General features: G+C 42.3%; 1 protein-coding gene across 13 annotated transcripts in view; it reads right to left on the reverse strand.

Moving 5' to 3' along the window:
• The window catches only part of myo18ab (myosin XVIIIA b), a 351,310-nt gene that overhangs the window by 241,850 nt on the left and 90,295 nt on the right, over positions 1-19,165 (reverse strand). The window contains exons 1-3 of one of the 13 annotated variants that reach the window (XM_072469593.1): positions 4,264-4,379; positions 1,161-1,826; positions 406-498 (exon numbers count right to left, since the gene is read on the reverse strand). The exons of 10 other annotated variants lie outside the window; for them this stretch is intronic. In XM_072469593.1, coding sequence (XP_072325694.1) covers positions 406-498; positions 1,161-1,799 — 732 coding nt within the window. In that variant the 5' untranslated portion in view covers positions 1,800-1,826; positions 4,264-4,379. Of the gene's footprint in view, positions 1-405; positions 499-1,160; positions 1,827-4,263; positions 4,380-19,165 lie in introns of those variants that run through there. 2 more of the 13 variants (XM_072469595.1, XM_072469594.1) reach the window with 2 other exon arrangements.

The raw sequence follows: 19,165 nt of genomic DNA on the forward strand, positions 1-19,165 counted from the left end.
AGCTTCAAAGCCACCCAAACTCAGAATGCACACGACTGCTTGTAAATTTACACTCCAAATAAACTAGTCTAATTTCAACAAGACCAATGGAATTTTATGGCCTGATCCTAATTGCCTTCTCTATAATAGGTGGTTGGGAAGTGCATTGTTCAAAATTATCTCTCAAAGATTTTTTTCTAAAAACTGCAGGAATCATAACTTGCTAAAATTGGTTACTCCAAGTGTAAAACATGCACACAATTTCCACATGGGTATAAATATGCAGACATATTGTAACTTTACACAAAGTCACAACTAACCTACAATTTTCACAGTATGCATTTTGTTTAGTCTTCTCACCTGTTTATTGCTCTTTCCCCCTCCCCCCAGATATCATCATATATTATTCTTTCCATAGCCACACACCTGCGTTCTGAGATCTTGTGGAAACTCTTCTGCAACACGAGAAGACAACTGTTCCTGAACTGGAATTTGTTGTGCATTGGAACGTGCAGTCCCCTTTAAATAAGTCAAAAAGGAAACAGCATGTGCATATAATATTGGTGGCTTAATCAGTTGGAAACTTAAAATCATGCTTCAAACTCGGTCACTACTAGATTATCCAATTTGGATTTAATCTGGCTAGATTGTCACAATGAATTCAGATTATAAGATTATAGTATTAGTGTAGCACAACATAACTCGCATTGGTTCCAAAGTTATTCCCAACAAAGATGCACTAATTCCAACTTTCACAATCCATGCATCTAGGTTCCACATTTCCATGCGTTTATGTTTCAATCAGAAAACAAAGTGCCAAATTATAAATACTCTAATTAATCATTTTCCGTGCACAAATGGTTAATGAATAAGGTTGCCTTTCATAAAACACCATGGTAATCAATAATCTGAAGAACTCGCAAAATTACAATTTCCTGAATTTTGCAATAAACATATTCACAACAAATTAAACAAACCAGATGTGTACAGCACACAATAGTTATTTGCCAATATGCCATTGTGATAATCGTAAGCCAAATAATTTTAAGCGAAAGCCATAACTCTCTTCACTGGTCTAAACCAGTCATGGTGAGTACTGTGGCAGGTTATAAAAGGTGCATTAGAAATGGCAGAAACTCTTTCTCCAACCTCGGGCATGCATGCACTGGTTAGTCGGTTACCTCGCTTTTTGCCAGTTCTGGAATTTGTAGATCATTTTGTTGTTCCATGTGTCCTTCAATTTGTTTTTCCATGTGCTCCAAGGAAGGTGAATGCAGCAAAGTGGGCATTTTATTATAAGCAATATCAGAAACATCTTCCTTTTTTTCTGGTAGTTTTAACCGAGGCTTATGATCTTTAGTTTTTCCTCTAGTCATGAGACTAGTCAATCCCATTGAAATATCATCTTTCGCTATTGCCTTTGCTGGAATTGCTGGTTCTCCTTTAGGGGCATTAGGAACATTTTTCTCAACTTTTAATATTGTTGCTTTGCCAGTTTCAGTTCTGGCTCCTGCTTTTGCTTCCAGTGCTGTTTTGCTTTCCATCTTTTTCATTGCTTGCTCTTTACACTTCGACTCCATGACCCTTTCCTTATTACTTCCACTTTCGCCTGGTAAAGCCTTCCGTATCACTTTCCTGACCATTTTAATCACTTTTTTCTTCGGAAATCCCTCACTCTCATGAGGCAACTCTGCCCGATTTGCAGCATTCATATTTTGCTTCAGCTCCTCCTGTACATTTTCAAAATATCCAGTTGAACATGTACTTTCTCCGTTTATTTCGGATTGTGGACTACAGATCTCTTCAGTCCGGACTTTCATTGCATTGTGATTTTCACCTCTTTCTGACTATATATATGCAGCATAAGAAAAAAATACTGCATTAATTAAAATGGCAGGAAAAATTTTGGTGGTAGCAAAAGGAAACAGAAAATGTGCTATCATGAGAGGACTCAAACCATTGGTACAATAACAAATCCCAGTTTTATCTCCAACCAGCCCGTGCAAATGTTACATAAAAATTGTACCACATGGTAGGGTGGTCCTACCAGGTCATTACTGTAGGAACTGAAATATGGAATAAAGAAAAATGAAGCATCAAATGCATTAGAGTATATATTTGTAGAAGCGTACAAAATTTACAAAAGCAGTTGTATGTTTGGACAAAATTATCCGTGCAAAGGCTCCTCTATGTATTTGTGCACATTTAAAAAGTGGCAAACCGTCCCTACACACTTTCTATTGGTGATTAGCATTACTATTCTAACAGGGCCAGAAATGTGTGGCATGAATCCACTATTTTTATTGTAGATTTTACAGTAAAATGGCTCCAACTGTTAAAACTACAAAAAGAACCCAAAAAATTAGAAGTGACAATATACAAAATAATGCTTTTGTTGTGTTACTAACGGTGTTTTTAAAAAAATGTTTTTAAAGGATCAAGATATGCATGCAGTTCAGTAAACAGGCCAGTGCAAGTTGTTTTTAAGATTTTTTTAAATTGAAATTATGCAAATAGAACCTTAACATCTTTTTCTCAAAAAGGTCAATGTTCCTGTAAAAGTTCAATTAATATGAAAGTTTAAGCATAAACGATTCTTCAGTCCTAAACAGCTGACCCTATCTGATTTAAAGTAATGACATTAGAACAAAAATTAAATACAATGTTGTGCCCCAAGTATTGCTGAACAAGTGTCCTGCCACATCAAAAGTTATGTTATGTTTACTGATTCAAACTACTATGAAGTAGTTCTAGTATATAGATATTATATAAAAATATATTCAGAAAATAGGTCTCTTGACCTTCATGTATTCTTGGTAATTTTGCTGTGTATAACAAATAGGTAATCTTTAGTAAACGATTAGTCGCAAGACTACGGCCAAATTTGTTATTATGCTTCCCGACTGCAAGCAATACTGAATCATACGATGCCTGAAAAGGCATATAGGAGAGTCAATAATATGCTGCAGTGCAGCAAGGCATGTGGCCTCTATTTATATAAAGCAGACAAGTTATTCAGACCTTTTCTTTAAAGGAAAGGAAGTGTTTTATTTTCAGAATATCTAACTGCATTTCTTCTGCTGCCTAAAATTGGTTAAAAACCGCTAACTAAACCAACAATCTTCAATAAAAAGTCAACATTTATCTTCAGGCAAGTAATTTTACATTTGCTTGCTAATTAAGACTGTTTTAATGACATTACCATTGGCTAACACTTTTTCATAAATACTGAACGTAAAGATTTTTTTCCTACAGAATATCCAGCTTAGCAAGATCTTCAATGCTAGCTTTAGTTTCAACAGACAGCCAAACTAAATACCATTTTCACGAACAGCTATTTCATGAACAAAAAAAGCTGCAACACCCCCGGATCTCTTCCTAACACCATAGAACATTACTTTATATTGTAAAATCACATTATTGTTCACATAGTGGCCTAAATCAAGCATACAGCTCCAATGTAAAGCACTGCAGCAAATCTATTCAGCCAACCTTCATTTTATTCCTATGATCTAGATGATTAGAGGAGGATCTTTGAAAGCTTTCCAGGCCCAAATGAAATCAACACAACCACTGCATCTGCTGATGCTGCATCAGTCAGTATTTCCAATGAAAGGTCTACTGTAACACGCTGCTGTGGCACATATTTTTAAAAATCAAGTACAGAAAAACAAGATTTCTGTTGCTTATAACCAAATTGTCTTCTCATTAATTCAAAAATATTCTTAGTTTGTGTTGAACAAAGGTGAATATATATATATTTTTTTAAATATTTAGAGTACCCAATTCATTTTTTCAATTAAGGGGCAATTTTAGCCTGGCCAATCCACCTGCCCTGCACATCTTTGGGTTGTGGGGGTGAAATCCACGCAAGCACGGGGAGAATGTGCAAACTCCACATGGACAGTGACTCAGAGCCGGGATCAAACCTGGGACCTCAGTGCCGTGAGGCAGCAGTGCTAACCACTGCACCACCGTGCAGCCCAGTGAGTATATATTTAAAGGTATTACAACAATTAAACCATTCCTGTGACTTGGTTGAAAACGTACTTGTACAGTTCTAGATAACTGTTTTTGTTCACCATTATTATATATTTTAATATTTTATGAAATTATGCCAAGTATATTGCTGAGTATTTTGCAGCATTACATCGCTCCATCCTTTCAGTGCAAATATTGCAAAAATATACATGTTATTACTTTTCATGATTAATCCAAAAACAAATTTGCACTGACCATAACAAATTATTTTCAAGTAACTAACTAGCACTTGAAGTAACTTACAGAGATTTCAAGGTTTGCTTCTTGGTCCTGATCTGGATTTTCAGATTTGAGAACAGATATTGATTTTTTCTTTGCAACAGGCTTTTCCTCTTTAACCTAATTATTTATAGGATGAGGATGCAACATCACAATCCAAAATTTGAATGATACATGCAACAATGCTGCCTGTCATTACAATTCAGCAAAATTCAAGATAGGGCACTACATGAACAATTAAATATTTAATTGAAGGGAAACCCCAGCTGTAAGTTCCATTGTTCTTCAACAGAAAATTGGCAGATTATCTCAAAGAAATAAAAAAGTATTCACTTGATTGAAGCGCTACTTTTCCAGTGAAAATAAATTGGGACATTGTTTGCATTTTTATGACACCTCATTTTTCTGCATTCTATAAACGTAAGTATTATTATTATTTTCAAAGCACTGAGTGAAGTTTGAATGAAGTACAAGTCTACTAAATATTTAATAGCAAGCCGAATCGAATAATGGAATGGTTGGGGTTTGCACCAGCAGTATTAATTCCCAAAGGGGTCTCGATTTCCCACATAATGAGCTTCAGCAATAGTTATACTTAAATATTTATTTTGAAAATATAGCTGCAAATTGACAGATGCAACTTTATTTTGCTCTTAACCATGCAAAACAGAACGAGTAACACAACTGATAATAATGTCTAAATCTAGAACATGTCTTTGCACAATCACAGGAACGCCTTACAACATGCAAGATTTTGCAATAAAAGATCTGTGTCATCCAGAATTGCTCTTTCTACTTTACTGATAACAATTTAAACCTTTTGGGGAAAATAAATGTTCTTAAGTTATTTCTTATAGCTACATTACAGAAAATCCTTGATATAAATTGTATAGTAAACCAAACTTGACGAAGTGATTTTTGGTATTTGTAATTTGAATAATTTGAGTTTAAAAAAACACTTTCCTTTTGCTCCCAGAAAGCAAAACGTGATGAGAAAGCCATGCTGCTGTCATGAATTGCTAAATGGGATTATGAAAAGATGTAGTCTATTATAGAACTGAAGTTTGCCTGGAGCCAAAGTTCTTCCCAGTAATTGAAATTGATGGGGCAGTTTGGAATGCCCTGGACAATGACCAAGCAGCGTGAACTGGACAGACGCGTGATGGATACTGTAGGTACAGAAAAGTGGAAAGTACAAAATTACAGTAATCATATAATAGAAAACTAAACAGTTATTGCAATTATTTCATCCAACAGCAAAACTAAATTCCATCCAGCAGACGTTTTAAAGTAGTAAAAAGTGCTGCAGAGTGAATTCAGTACAGTAGGGAGGTTACTACCTTGAGGCCAAAATATTTGACTGGCTGTTACTGCCTCAAAGTGGACCACTCCTATAATGGAAAACAACCTTCTGCAGTTAGGATACCTAAACTGCAGACACAGAGTTTGAAAAGACATTAATAAGAAAGTCACCTGTTTGTCAATGGGCAATCAGATAAAATATAGAAAATATACATCAATTTGAAATGGGAATGTTAAAACTAGATTTGAGAAACGAAAAATTGAATTCTAAAAAAGTTCCGAAGCACATTGCTCAGACGTTGTCCACGTACCTGCCAGGCAATTAAACTCAAACTGTGAATTTATATTAGCAAAACTGACTTTTTACAAAAGCAATGATTGCTCTTCTCAACTGCTGTAGCTTTTATTTTAAGTTACTGGATTACTACATCTTGATGGAAGAGAGGTTTTGAAATTATGATGCCCATTTCTTGAAAATTTAAATAGCAATAGCAAAATCTTTTGGATTTCTAAAGGACAAAAATAGCAACAGCAGAAGTTTTTCGATATGAGAATTAAAATAATCTTTATTATTGTCACAAGTAGGCTTGCAGTAACACCGCAATGAAGTTACTGTGAAAATCCCCTAGCGCCACACTCTGGCGCCTGTTCGGGTACACAGAGGGAGAATTCGGAATGTCCAATTCACGTCTTTCGGGATTTGTGGAAGGAAACCAGAGCACCCGGAGGAAACCCACGCAGACATGGGGAGAACGTGTAAACTCCACACAAACAGTGACGCAAGCCAGGAATTGAACCCAGAACCCTGGTGCTGTGAAGCAACAGTGCTAACCACTGTGCTACCGTGCCACCCATTTGGTATGGTATAAGCTCAATTGTTTTCCACATAGTTCAAACTGATGGAAGATTCCATACAATCACTGTCATCAGATACGGACATTTTGATGTTCCAAAGTCCCCTCCCGCCTCGCCCAAACTTCCTGAGTCAGGCTGAGTGAGACAGGATCAGCGAATCACTCCCCCGGCCGCATCAGAATGAAGTAACTGGGGCGCAGAGAAGGAATAAACACCCCCTTTTTACGGCACTAGTTGCTGTAAACGTTTGTTTAAAAGGACACTTTAAAGGGAGACGGTAAGTTCCAAAGGAGTGGGGGAGCCTGGAGCGTTGTATGTGTGAGGGATGGCCCCATGGGAGGCTGGGTCTGGGTTATTTTTGAAATAGTTATTCTGGAGTTAGAAGTTACATTTTTCTTCTAACTTTCAGAGTAACTATCAGGGTAACACTGACAGAACCATCCAAAGTTGATGATTTAAATCGCTTCTGCCAGATGGATCAGCCCAGCACCATTCCCCAGAAGAAGTTCGCATTTCTGGGCAATTGCTCTTATGAGAGAAGGTTTATTGACATGTGCCTTATCAGTGTTCACCATATCTGGGGAACTCAGATGGAATGCAATTCAAGAGTGGGAAATTGAGATCCCACATACCAGAGGCAGAGTTGGAAAAACTGAGATTGTTCATCGTGACACATTTGTGTGGGAAGTGTTTTGGGTGATCCTCGTTGTGCAAGATATATTTTTCATAAATTGACTAGTGAAATTTACCATTAAGTTTGATTTCATTTGTCTGTTAATTCATATTAAATTTGCATTGATTCATGGTAAAGTAAAAGCTATTAAAAAAGTGGAATCTTGTTGGTAATTAATTCATTTGAGTGTAGTTTGATTAATTTGGTTATTTTGATTCTCAGTACCCTGGGGATCATAACATTAATACGTTAATGTGCATTATGCAAGTAGGCATTAAAAATAGCCTTGATAACGACAATAATAATAATCTTTATCAGTGTCACAAATAGGCTTACATTAATACTGTGACAATCCCCTAATCGCCACACTCGGGCGCCTGTTCGGGTACACCAGTAATCTGGTGTTAGAAATAACAAGTACACACATTTTGGAACAAACCAATCTGTTCTTCTTTCATCCGTCAAGTTATCATAATACCAAGGCTCATACAGGTTGGTAAAACAAAGACAACCACAAACAATGTAGATTAGTTGTGCATCTATGGCTTTCAGACCCAAGGCATGCACAATTAAGGGGAACCATGATGTGGAGATGCAGGCATTGGACTCGGGTGGGCACAGTAAGAAGTCTTACAACAGCAGGTTAAAGTCCAACAGGTTTATTTGGAATCAAGAGCTTTCGGAGCATATCTCCTTCATCAGGTAAGACTCATCTTATTACTGTATCTGTTTATGGGTGGCATGGTAGCACAGTGGTTAGCACAATTGCCTCCCAGTGCCAGGGTCCCTGGTTCGATTCCCGGCTTGGGTCACTGTTTGTGCGGAGTCTGCACGCTTTCCCCGTGTCTGCGTGGGTTTCCTCCGGGTGCTCCGGTTTCCGCCCACAGTCCCGAAAGACGTGCTTGTTAGGTGATTTGGACATTCTGAATTCCCCCTCTGTGTACCCGAACAGGCGTCGGAGTGTGGCGACTAGGGGTTTTCACAGTAAGTTCATTGCAGTATTGCAAGACTTCTAATTATGGGGAAAATATTGCACCATTAAAACTAATTTTGGGGGGTATTTTTCCAATGAATTGTCCAGCTGCGAGTCAACCAGAAGAGTTTGCTTCACGACAATTCCAAAAGTTAAAATGTAATTTAAATTATTATATAAATTATCACATTCAGACATAGCAAACTGTGCTATGAAAGGGGTGGAATACTTTTATGCAAATCAAATCATCTGTTAACTCATTCAAACCAGGAGCAGGAGTAGGTCAATCAGCCCTTTTGAGTCTACTCTACCATACAATAAGTTCATGGCTGATTGGATTGCAATCTCAACGCCACATTCCTACTTTTTTCCAGTTTCCAGTCCTTACTCAATTATGCTTCAATATTCAGGTAGCAATATATGTCATCCTGCAGTCATATCTCTGCAATGGCCATCAGATCGTACTTATTATTTGGTTGCACTCTCAGTTCAGCTGCTTTGTTTTAAATGCTATGGACATTCAGAAACAAAGCCTCTACTTTTGTCCTATTATTTCTGCGAACTCTAGCCTCTCTCTTAGATTTGTAATTCCTGCACTCTGGTTATCATTTGGCACATTAATACCTTTCTTTCGTGCCCTTTCTGAGATACCATATCTCCCCAAATTTAATCCGTTGCTCCCAGTATTTACTTTTATTTTAAAAATAATTTTTATTCAAATTTTGACAAAATAACAACAACAAAATACAGAACAAAAAGAACTCCCCCCCCCCCCTCCCCCCTCCCCCTCCCCCCTCCCCCTTCCCCTTCCCCCCCCCGAGCGGGATTTCATCCATTCCACTCCCAGCGTGGGAGAAAAAGCCCGCGCTTCCCAGCTCCGGCCCCGCCCCTTCAGCCCTAATCGCGGGGAAAAAAGTTCACGCTTTCCACTCGCCATTCCCCGCCTTCCCTGGCACAGCACCCTTTCCAGGCCCGGTCCCACTACCCCCAACTCAGGCCTCTTCCCCCCCCCCCCCCCCCCCCCCCCCCCCCCGGGGCCCCATCTCCCCTACCGTCCATCAACTGCAACTGTAAGTTCCTCCTCCAGCCCCAAGCTGATGTCCCAAACTGGATACCAGGCAGACAACATAGCCTTTGCTTCAGAGAACAGTGTCAATCCCTCTCACTGTACTGCCTTGTGCTGCCGCTACATTTCCTTTTTTCTTTAATGGCTGACTGTACCAGAGTGCCATGGTCAGTTTATACATCCACCCTGCAGCCCCCACTCGCATCCAATCAAGCCGAGAGAAACTCAAACCTATTGGACAATTGCAAAGGTTGAGGCTCCTTCATTCCTCACCTCTGGGGCTCCTTACACCCTTGTGTTCCTGACCACAGATCAAATCATAAGTCCCTACCCTAAGTTGTGTGACTGCCTCCTCGTACAAAGCATCCAGGTAGCTTTCCCCTCCCTGATGTGCTGCAGTGTCTGAAGATCAGTGTTCAGCGCTAAGACTCTGAGCCAAAGCTCCTCGAGCCACGAACACTGACTGCAGACATGTTTGGCCTGGATCACACTACCATCCTGGAACTCCCACATGCTGCACCATTGACATATCATCTGTCCTGCCATCCTCTATATGTTTTAATACAATTACATAATTATCTTAGTCAAGTATTTTCTTTTTTTTTTAAATGAACTTTACTACCAGTTCATTACTATTAAAAACATTGGGCGGGATTCACCGCAATCGGCGAATTGGCCCGACGCCGGCACCAAGAAAGGCGCGGACCACTATGGCGTCGGACCAACCGGAGGTTGCGGAATTCTCCGCACTTCCGGGGGCTAGGTCGGCGCCGGAGGGGTTGGCGGCACGCCAGCTGGCGCCGAAGGGGCTGCACAAGCTAGCGCATGCACAGAACCGCCACCGTGGTTTAGCGCATGCGCAGACCGGCCAGCGTACGTGCATGCGCAGGGGGGTGTCTTCTCCGCGCCAGCCATGGCGGAGCCCTACAGGGGCCGGCGCGGAAGGAAGGAATGTCCCCACAGCACAGGCACCCTGGCAGATTGGTGGGCCCCGCTCGTGGGCCAGGCCACCGTGGGGGCCCCCCTGGGGCCAGATGCTCCCCCCCCCCCCCCCGAGGACCACACCAGCCGGCCTACCAGCCACGTCCTGCCGTATGGGACCATATCTAATCCACGCCGGCGGTACTGGCCATAAACCTATAGCTGCTCGGCCATCGGGGCCCGGAGAATTGCCAGTGGGGCCGCTGCCAACGGCCCCCGACCAGCTTGGCGTGATCCCAGCCCCTGCCCGAAAGCCAACCGTGGAGAATACTGCTGCCGGCATCGGAGCAGGATTCGCGCCGCCCCCCGGGGATTCTCCAACCCAGCAGGGGGTGGTAGGACAATCCCGCTCCTTAGGTCTGGAATAGACCCTAACCACTTACTCAAAGCTAGTGATTTGAAACAAACCTGTTAGACTTTAACCTGGTGTTTTAAGACTTCTTACTGTACTTACTCATCAAACAGCAAGCTCCATTCCCTGTAGTAGAGCAAGAACCAATTTGTACAGGGTGCAAAAGGGTAGAAAAAGCAAAAGGAAAGGAACACCTCCTTCCCCACACACCAAACGCCCGGGGTATGCATTCAGTTCCAAAGGTGCACTCAGTTTCCTCGACAGCACAAAGGAACCATAAGACATAGGAGAAGAATTAGGCCACTTGGCCCATCGAGTCTGCTCCGCCATTCAATCATGGCTGATATTTTCTTATCCCCATTCTCCTGCCTTCTCCCCATAACCACTGATCCTCTTATTAATCAAGAATCTATCTATCTCTGTCTTAAAGACACTCAGCGATCTGACCTCCACAGCCTTCTGCGACAAAGAGCTCCCAAGATTCACCACCCTCTGGCTGAAGAAATTCCTCCTCAGTTTTGTTTTAAAGAATCGTCCCTTTAGTCTGAGATGGTGTCCTCTGGTTCTAGTTTATCCTGCAAGTGGAAACATCCTCTCCACGTCCACTCTATCCAGGCCTCGCAGTATCCTGTAAATTTCAATAAGATCCCCACTCAGCCTTCTAAACTCCAATGAGTACAGACCTAGAGTCCTCAACTGTTCCTCATATGGCAAGTTCTTCATTTCAGGGATCATTCTTGTGAACCTCATCTGCACACTTTCCAAGGCCAGCACATCCTTCCTTAGAAACGGGGCCCAAAACTGCCCACAATACTCCAAATGGGGTCTGAGCAGAGCCTTATACAGCCTCAGAAGTACATCCCTGGTCTTGTATTCTAGCCCACTTGACATGAATGCTAACATTGCATTTGCCTTCTTAACTGACAACTGAACTTGCACGTTAACCTTAAGAGAATCGTGAACAAGGACTCCCAAGTCCCTTTGTGCTTCTGATTTCCTACGCATTTCCACATTTAGAAAATAGTCTATGCCTAAATTCCTCCTTCCAAAGTTCATAACCTCACACTTTTGCACATTGTATTTCATTTGCCACTTCATTGCCCACTCACCTCGCTTGTCCAAATCCTTCTGCAGCCCCCTTGCTTCCTCAATACTTTTTTAAAAATAAATTTAGAGTATCCAACTCATTTTTTCCAATTAATGTTTAGTGTGGCCAATCCACCTACCTGCACATCTTTGGTTTGTGGGGGCGAAACTCACGCAAACACAGCAAGAATGTGCAAACTCCACACGGACAGTGACCCAGTGCCGGGATCGAACCTGGGACCTCGGCGCCGTGAGGCAGCCGTGCTATCCACTGCGCCACCGTGCTGCCCTGCTTCCTCAATACTACCTGTCCCTCTACAGATCTTTGTATCATCTGCAAACATAGCAACAATGCCTTCAGTTCCTTCATCCAGATCATTAATGTATATCGTGAAAAGTTGTGGTCCCAGCACCGACCCCTGAGGCACACCACTAATCAGAGGCTGCCATCCTGAACCTTGAATTTATAGTTAACTAAACTGGAGCTAGAGAAATCAGATTCCATCAGTTAGCTAAATTAACTGCTTAGTTCTCTCAGGAGAGTATGTTTACCCTGTCTAAGGATGGAAGACATTTTTAAAAAACTTAGTCTACTTAAAGTACTTTCCATTTACGGCTAATTATAGATTAACACTTTTAACTCCCCCACTCGCCGACCTCCCAGGTATGCATTTAGTTTCAAAGCTGCACACGTTTGCCAATTTTTAACTCAAACTGTTTTTCACTCTGTTATGTTATTCAATCCTGTGAATTAAGAAACTTTTTCATACATAAAAAGTCCACTTTGAACCATCAGGATGAGACAGCACAAGTTTGTTCCCACACACCATCGAGTTCCCAATCTCAAATCAACTGCTGTGAATATGGACAGCTCACAGACTTCTACAGTGGCAAAGCTTGAAAGGAAGTCACAATGTCCTCTTCATTACAGTCCAAGTAATAAGTGCCTATTTTCCCTCCAGATTATATCACCTTCATTCATATGCTATTTAAACAACTGAAATTACATTGTATAATCTGTTCTTCCAGGTCATGAAAAGTTTCAAAATTAAATTAAATTTTAGTGAGAGATGGTTACCAAACCATACATTTCTGGTCTCATAACACATTACATAAGAGACTATTGGCTCAGGTACTGGAAATGGAATGAACAGACAATTAGGATAACATTATGGAGCATATTAATTTTCTGTTTTATGCTGCAACTTTAGATTTTGTTTCTAAGTTTATTTCTCTCCTATTTTTTCCCTTGATTTTCTTTTTTCTTTTTCCAATTAAGGGCAATTTAGCATGGTCAATCCACCTATCCTGCACATCTTTGGGTTGTGGGGGTGAGACTCACGCAGACACCGGGGGGGGGGGGGGGGGGGAATGTGCAAACTTACACAGACAGTGACCCGGGGCCGGGATCGAACCAGGGTCCTCGGCACCGTGAGCCAGCAGCGCAAACCACTGCACTACCATGCTGCCCTTTTCTTTGAATTTTACAGTGCACTCTATATTTCAGTTTTTTCACTCAAGTCCTCAAAAGGAACCTCAAGTCTCAGTCTTTCGAGCAGTTTCTTAAAGAAATTCTGGTTACTCACCTTCAAATTTACCCACTTCTACTATAGGTTTTGTTTCTCAATAGTCAGCAGGAAGAACCCTACCATGCCACATTTTTAAATAATTCAATTCTTATTAAACAAACTTAGGCAACAATATTAAATCATCTTGATTGTATATAATGTTACATTAAGAAGTCTTACAACAAAAGCAGGTTGTCTATATAAATGGTTCTGGAACTTGCCTCTTCATTCACCTGAGTGAAATGAAATCCGAAAGTTAGTGATCTGAAACAAACCTGTTGGACTTTAACCTGCTGTTGTAAGACTTACTGTGCTCACCCCAGCCCAACGCCGCCAGCATCTCCACATCATGCATATAATGTTGACACCCAATTATACAAATTATTTTTTTTTTACAACAAAAGCACTGTCTTTTAGTGTGTGTGTGTGTGGTGGTTGGGGGGGGTTAGAGAGAGAGGGAGAGAGAGAGAGAGAGAGAGAGAGAGAGAGAGAGAGAGAGAGAGAGAGAGAGAGAGAGAGAGAGAGAAAGTGAAATCAGCTTTAATTTCAAAAATTATAGGCCAGCCAGATGCAATTAATTGTATTGCTAGTCAGGCACTGCCCAACCTTCAATGATACAGAGCCTTTTAAGTGCTGAATGACAAAACATTTAACATGTTTCACAGAGACATGGCTCACCCCTGCCTCACCGGACTGTGCCATACAACCTGAAGACTTCTCTATTCACCGGGCGGACCGCACGGCATCATCAGGCAAAGCTAAGGGTGGAGGGGTTTGCCTCCTCATCAACTCCTCCTGGTGGCTTGGATGTGGCGACTCTGGCGACCTACTGCTCCCCAGACCTGGAATACCTGACCGTGAAGTGCCACCCATATTATCTTCCACTTGAGTTCACTTCAGCCATTATCACAGCGGTCTACATCCCACCCCAGGCAGTAGTGAGGAAGGCGCTGGACGAACTATACACAGTAATAAACAACTACGAAACAGAACACCCGGAGGCCTTGTTCATCATGGCCAGAGACTTCAACTAGGCCAACCTCAAGAGTGTACTGCCAAAATTCCACCAGCACATCTCCTGTCCCACCAGGGGCGACAACACTCTTGACCACTGCTACTCAAAAATCAAGGGCGCCTACCGTTCCATCCCCCGACCGCACTTTGGGAAATCAGACCATAAGACGGTGCTCCTTTCATAGAATTTACACTGCAGAAGGAGGCCACCCGGCCCATCGAGTCTGCACCGGCTCTTGGAAAGAGCACCCTACCCAAGGTCAACACCTCCACCCTATCCACACAACCCAGCAACCACACCCAACACTAAGGGCAATTTTGGACACGAACGACAATTTATCATGACCAATCCACCTAACCTGCACATCTTTGGACTGTGGGAGAAAACCCACGCACACACGGGGAGGACGTGCAGACTCCGCACAGACAGTGACCCAAGCCAGAATCGAACCTGGGACCCTGGAGCTGTGAAGCAATTGTGCTATCCACAATGCTACCGTGCTGCCCCATCCGTCCTTCTCCCGGCATACAAGCAGAAACTCAAGCGGGAGAATCCAGCTAAGAAGGTTGTGCAGTGCTGGTCCGAGGAGACAGAAGAGCTCTTACGTGACTGCTGAGAGACAGTGGACTGGTCCATATTTAAGAACTCAGCGACCAACTTAAATGAGTATGCCACCACCGTCACAGACTTCATCAGCAAATGTGTGGACGACTGCGTGCCAAAGAAAGCAGTACGTGCGTTCCCCAACCGGAAACCATGGCTCAATCGCGAGACTGACTCCCTACTGAAGGACAGATCTGAGGCGTTCAAGGCAGACGACCCTGACCTGTACAAGAAATCCAGGTACGACCTCCGCAAAGCCATCCGGAATGCCAAGAGAGAATATCAAACCAAGCTAGAGTCACAGACAGACTCTCGGCGGTTGTGGCAAGGACTAAACAACATAACAGGCTACAAAGCGAAGCCGAACAGTATCTCTGGCAGCAGCGCACCCCTCCCCGATGAACTCAATGCATTCTATGCTCGGTTCGAGCAGGTAACCAACAATCTGCTGGCGAGTGCCCCAGCAGCCCACAATCCACCCATACCCACCATCACAGCTTCCGAAGTGAGATTGGCCTTCCTGAAAGTGAACCCTCGGACGGCGACGGGCCCAGACGGGATCCCTGGTCGTGCACTCAGAGCCTGCGCGGACCAGCTGGCAGAGGTATTCACTGACATCTTTAACCTGTCCCTACTCCACTCCGAGGTCCCCACCTGCTTCAAGAAGACCACCATCATACCGGTACCAAAGAAGAACCAGGCAACGTGCCTCATTGACTACCGACCAATGGCCCTGACTTCAGTCGTAATGAAGTGCTTCGAGAGGTTGATCACGAAGCGCATCACCTCCATACTCCCAGAATGCCTTGATCCACTGCAATTCGCATACCGCTGCAACCGGTCCACATCAGACACCATTTCCCTGGCCCTACACTCATCCCTAGAGCATCTCGAAAACAAGGACTCCTACATTAGACTCCTATTTATTGACTACAGCTCCGCCTTCAACACCATAATCCCATCCAAGCTCATATCAAAGCTCCAAAACCTAGGACTTGGCTCCCCACTCTGCAACTGGATCCTCGGTTTTCTGACCAACAGACCACAATCAGTAAGAATGAACAACAACACCTCCTCCACAATAGTCCTCAACACTGGCGCCCCGCAAGGCTGCGTACTTAGCCCCCTACTCTACTCCCTGTACACACACGACTGCATGGCAAAACTTGGTTCCAACTCCATCTACCAGTTTGCTGACGATACGACCATAGTGGGCCGGATCTCGAATAACGATGAGTCCGAATACAGGAGGGAGATAGAGAACCTAGTGGAGTGGTGTAGCGACACCAATCTCTCCCTCAATGCCAGCAAAACTAAAGAGCTGGTAATTGACTTCAGGAAGCAAAGTACTGTACACACCCCTGTCAGCATCAACGGGGCCGAGGTGGAGATGGTTAGCAGTTTCAAATTTCTAGGGGTGCACATCTCCAAAAATCTGTCCTGGTCCACCCACGTCGACGCTACCACCAAGAAAGCACAACAGCGCCTATACTTCCTCAGGAAACTAAGGAAATTCGGCATGTCCACATTGACTCTTACCAACTTTTACAAATGCACCATAGAAAGCATCCTATCAGGCTGCATCACAGCCTGGTATGGCAACTGCTCGGCCCAGGACCGCAAGAAACTTCAGAGAGTCGTGAACACCGCCCAGTCCATCACACGAACCTGCCTCCCATCCATTGACTCCATCTACACCTCCCACTGCCTGGGGAAAACGGGCAGTATAATCAAAGATCCCTCCCACCCGGCTTACTCACTCTTCCAACTTCTTCCATCGGGCAGGAAATACAGAAGTCTGAGAACACGCACAAACAGACTCAAAAACAGCTTCTTCCCCACTGTCACCAGACTCCTAAATGACCCTCTTATGGACTGATTTCATTAACACTACACCCTGTATGCTTCATCCGATGCCAGTGCTTTTGTAGTTACATTGTATATGTTGTGTTGCCCTATTATGTATTTTCTTTTATTCCCTTTTCTTCTCATGTACTTAATGATCTGTTGAGCTGCTCGCAGAAAAATACTTTTCACTGTACCTCGGTACACGTGACAATAAACAAATCCAATCCAATCCAATCCAATTAAGCCTATCAATTAATCCCAGCCAACTTCAGCAATTAAGACATATTTTTGGATAACTGGTTAATTGCACAAGTTACCACAACATACTACACTTTGGTATGTTCACAATTGACAGATAGTGACATAAAGTAGCATGTAAAAGCTTTTCTAATGCCTTGTGGCATTCAGCAATAATAATTAAATGAGAACCTTATTGAGATGGTCCTTTTCCCCTATTCACAAACAAAACCAGTTGTAACCTATGGTGCTATTTCTTTCTCACAGCTTTTGTGAATGTTTTTTTAAAAATACACTTGGGGTGTGGGCAAGTGGTCATTGTCCATCCCTAGTTCCAATTGTGGATTGAGTTTAAATGCAAGCCAGACCAGGGAGTGATAGTATGAACCTCGCTTCAATGGCAGCAGTGACTCAGCCAGGTTTTTAATGACAATTCAACACCTTTCAGGGTAATTTTGAGTACCGCCAGAACAGTTTATATCCCCAATTGAATTTCATGGCACTGGTTGACTCCCTCAAGAGTCAGTTCAGTAGCATAGTCATTATGCTTACATACACTGTTGGATTGTATTCAAACTTCCATGTTCTTAAATATAGATTGAAGCTCGTCAAAATGATGAAGCTTAAGAAAAATTACCTCTGCCAAAACCATATTGATGTTTTCAGCCACAATGCTGGCCTCCAAATATGGCAATATAATAAGAATCTTTTATTGTCACAAGTAGGCTTACATTAACAATAAATGAAGTTACTGTAAAAAGCCCCTAGTCGCCACATTCCGGCACCTGTTCGGGTACACGGAGGGAGAATTCCGAATGTTCAAATTACTTCACAGCATGTCTTTTGGGACTTGTGGGAGGAAACCGGGACACCCGGAAGAAACCCACGCAGATACAGGGAGAACATGCAGACTCCGTACAGATAGTGTCCCAACCTGGGAATCAAACCAGGGACCCTGGCACTGTGAAGCAACAGTGCTAACCACTGAAATATGAAAGTCACTATTCAGGCACATTTTAATTTATTAATTTATCCTTCAATAAGTGCTGGTTTTGAAAGATCCTAACATCTATGGCAGATTTTCAAATCGCGAGAAGAGCAAGATGGTGGGTGAGCAAAAAATATAGTGAAAGGGCGAAAGAAAGACTTATACTGAGACTTTCATAAGTTCGGGATGACCCAGACGCACTTTACAGCCAATGAAGTATTTTTGTAGCGTGCTCATTGGCATAACGTAGCAAGTTATCAGAGTTAGTAATCATGCCAGTTGGTGCTGCATGTGTTTCATGTGCTCCTGCATAAAGGTCAGCATTTTGTAATGTCAGTCTCTATTCTAGGGAGAATGAGGCTCTTAAGAAAATGTGTTCTTACAAACATTGATGGTTTTAAAAAGTTGCCTTTGAACCTTTGAAGAATTTTGTAAACTTACAGTATTATTTTTAATAATTGCATTTTCTTCAATATTATCAGGGTAATGAAATACTAAGGAAACATACATTGATTAAAAACAATACTGCAACTTTACAAAATTCTTTACTTCAGTCAGGGTGGTAACGAAGTGGTTTACAGTGCAATAGCCAATCCTATTAGTTATACCTTTTATGTCTAAAAACCTTAACGTTATCTATAACATCTCCTGAAGATGGTTCTTCTATGTTGAGGGTCAGGCGTTGCACTAAACAAAACACTTATCAAAGCCGAATTCTCACCTCAGAGCCAAAAAGTTCCAGGTTCAAGACCCATTCCAGGACTGGAGCAAAATCTAGGCTCACATTTCAGCCTGGTATTGAGGGAGTGCTGTACCATTGAAAGTGCCACCATTCAGATGGTATATTAAACCAAAGTCCTATCTGGCCTCTCTGGGGAAGATCCTATAGCACTATTTTGAAGAGGAGTTGAGGAGTTATTACCGATGCCTCAGCCAATATTTATCCCTCAGGTAACATCACAAAAACAGATTACCTGGTCATAATCACATTGCTGTTTTTTGGTGGTTTGCTGTGCACAAATTAGCTACTGCATTTCCTATATTATAACAGTGACTAAACTTTATGTAGATGCAAGTCTTTCTTCCTTCTCTTATGGATAAAGTGATAACATTGAATGCAGTTCGTTGTTTCTTTATTCAGCCTCACAAATGCATCCCTCACTATGCTGTCTCCAAAATTTGGGACAAAACCAAGAATATTTTTTTTAAGTGCACCTTTCTCTGAATTCTCCCAGAAATAAATGGCCATATCTTTGTTCTTGAATACAACAAAAAAATACTGATTGCTGAAACAGCTTTATTGTACAGTTATACAGCTGATTTAGCACAGGGCTAAATCACTGGCTTTGAAAGCAGACCAAGGCGGGCCAGCAGCACGG

The sequence above is a fragment of the Scyliorhinus torazame genome, chromosome 12 (assembly GCF_047496885.1).
Source record: "Scyliorhinus torazame isolate Kashiwa2021f chromosome 12, sScyTor2.1, whole genome shotgun sequence".
Classification (NCBI taxonomy): domain Eukaryota; kingdom Metazoa; phylum Chordata; class Chondrichthyes; order Carcharhiniformes; family Scyliorhinidae; genus Scyliorhinus; species Scyliorhinus torazame.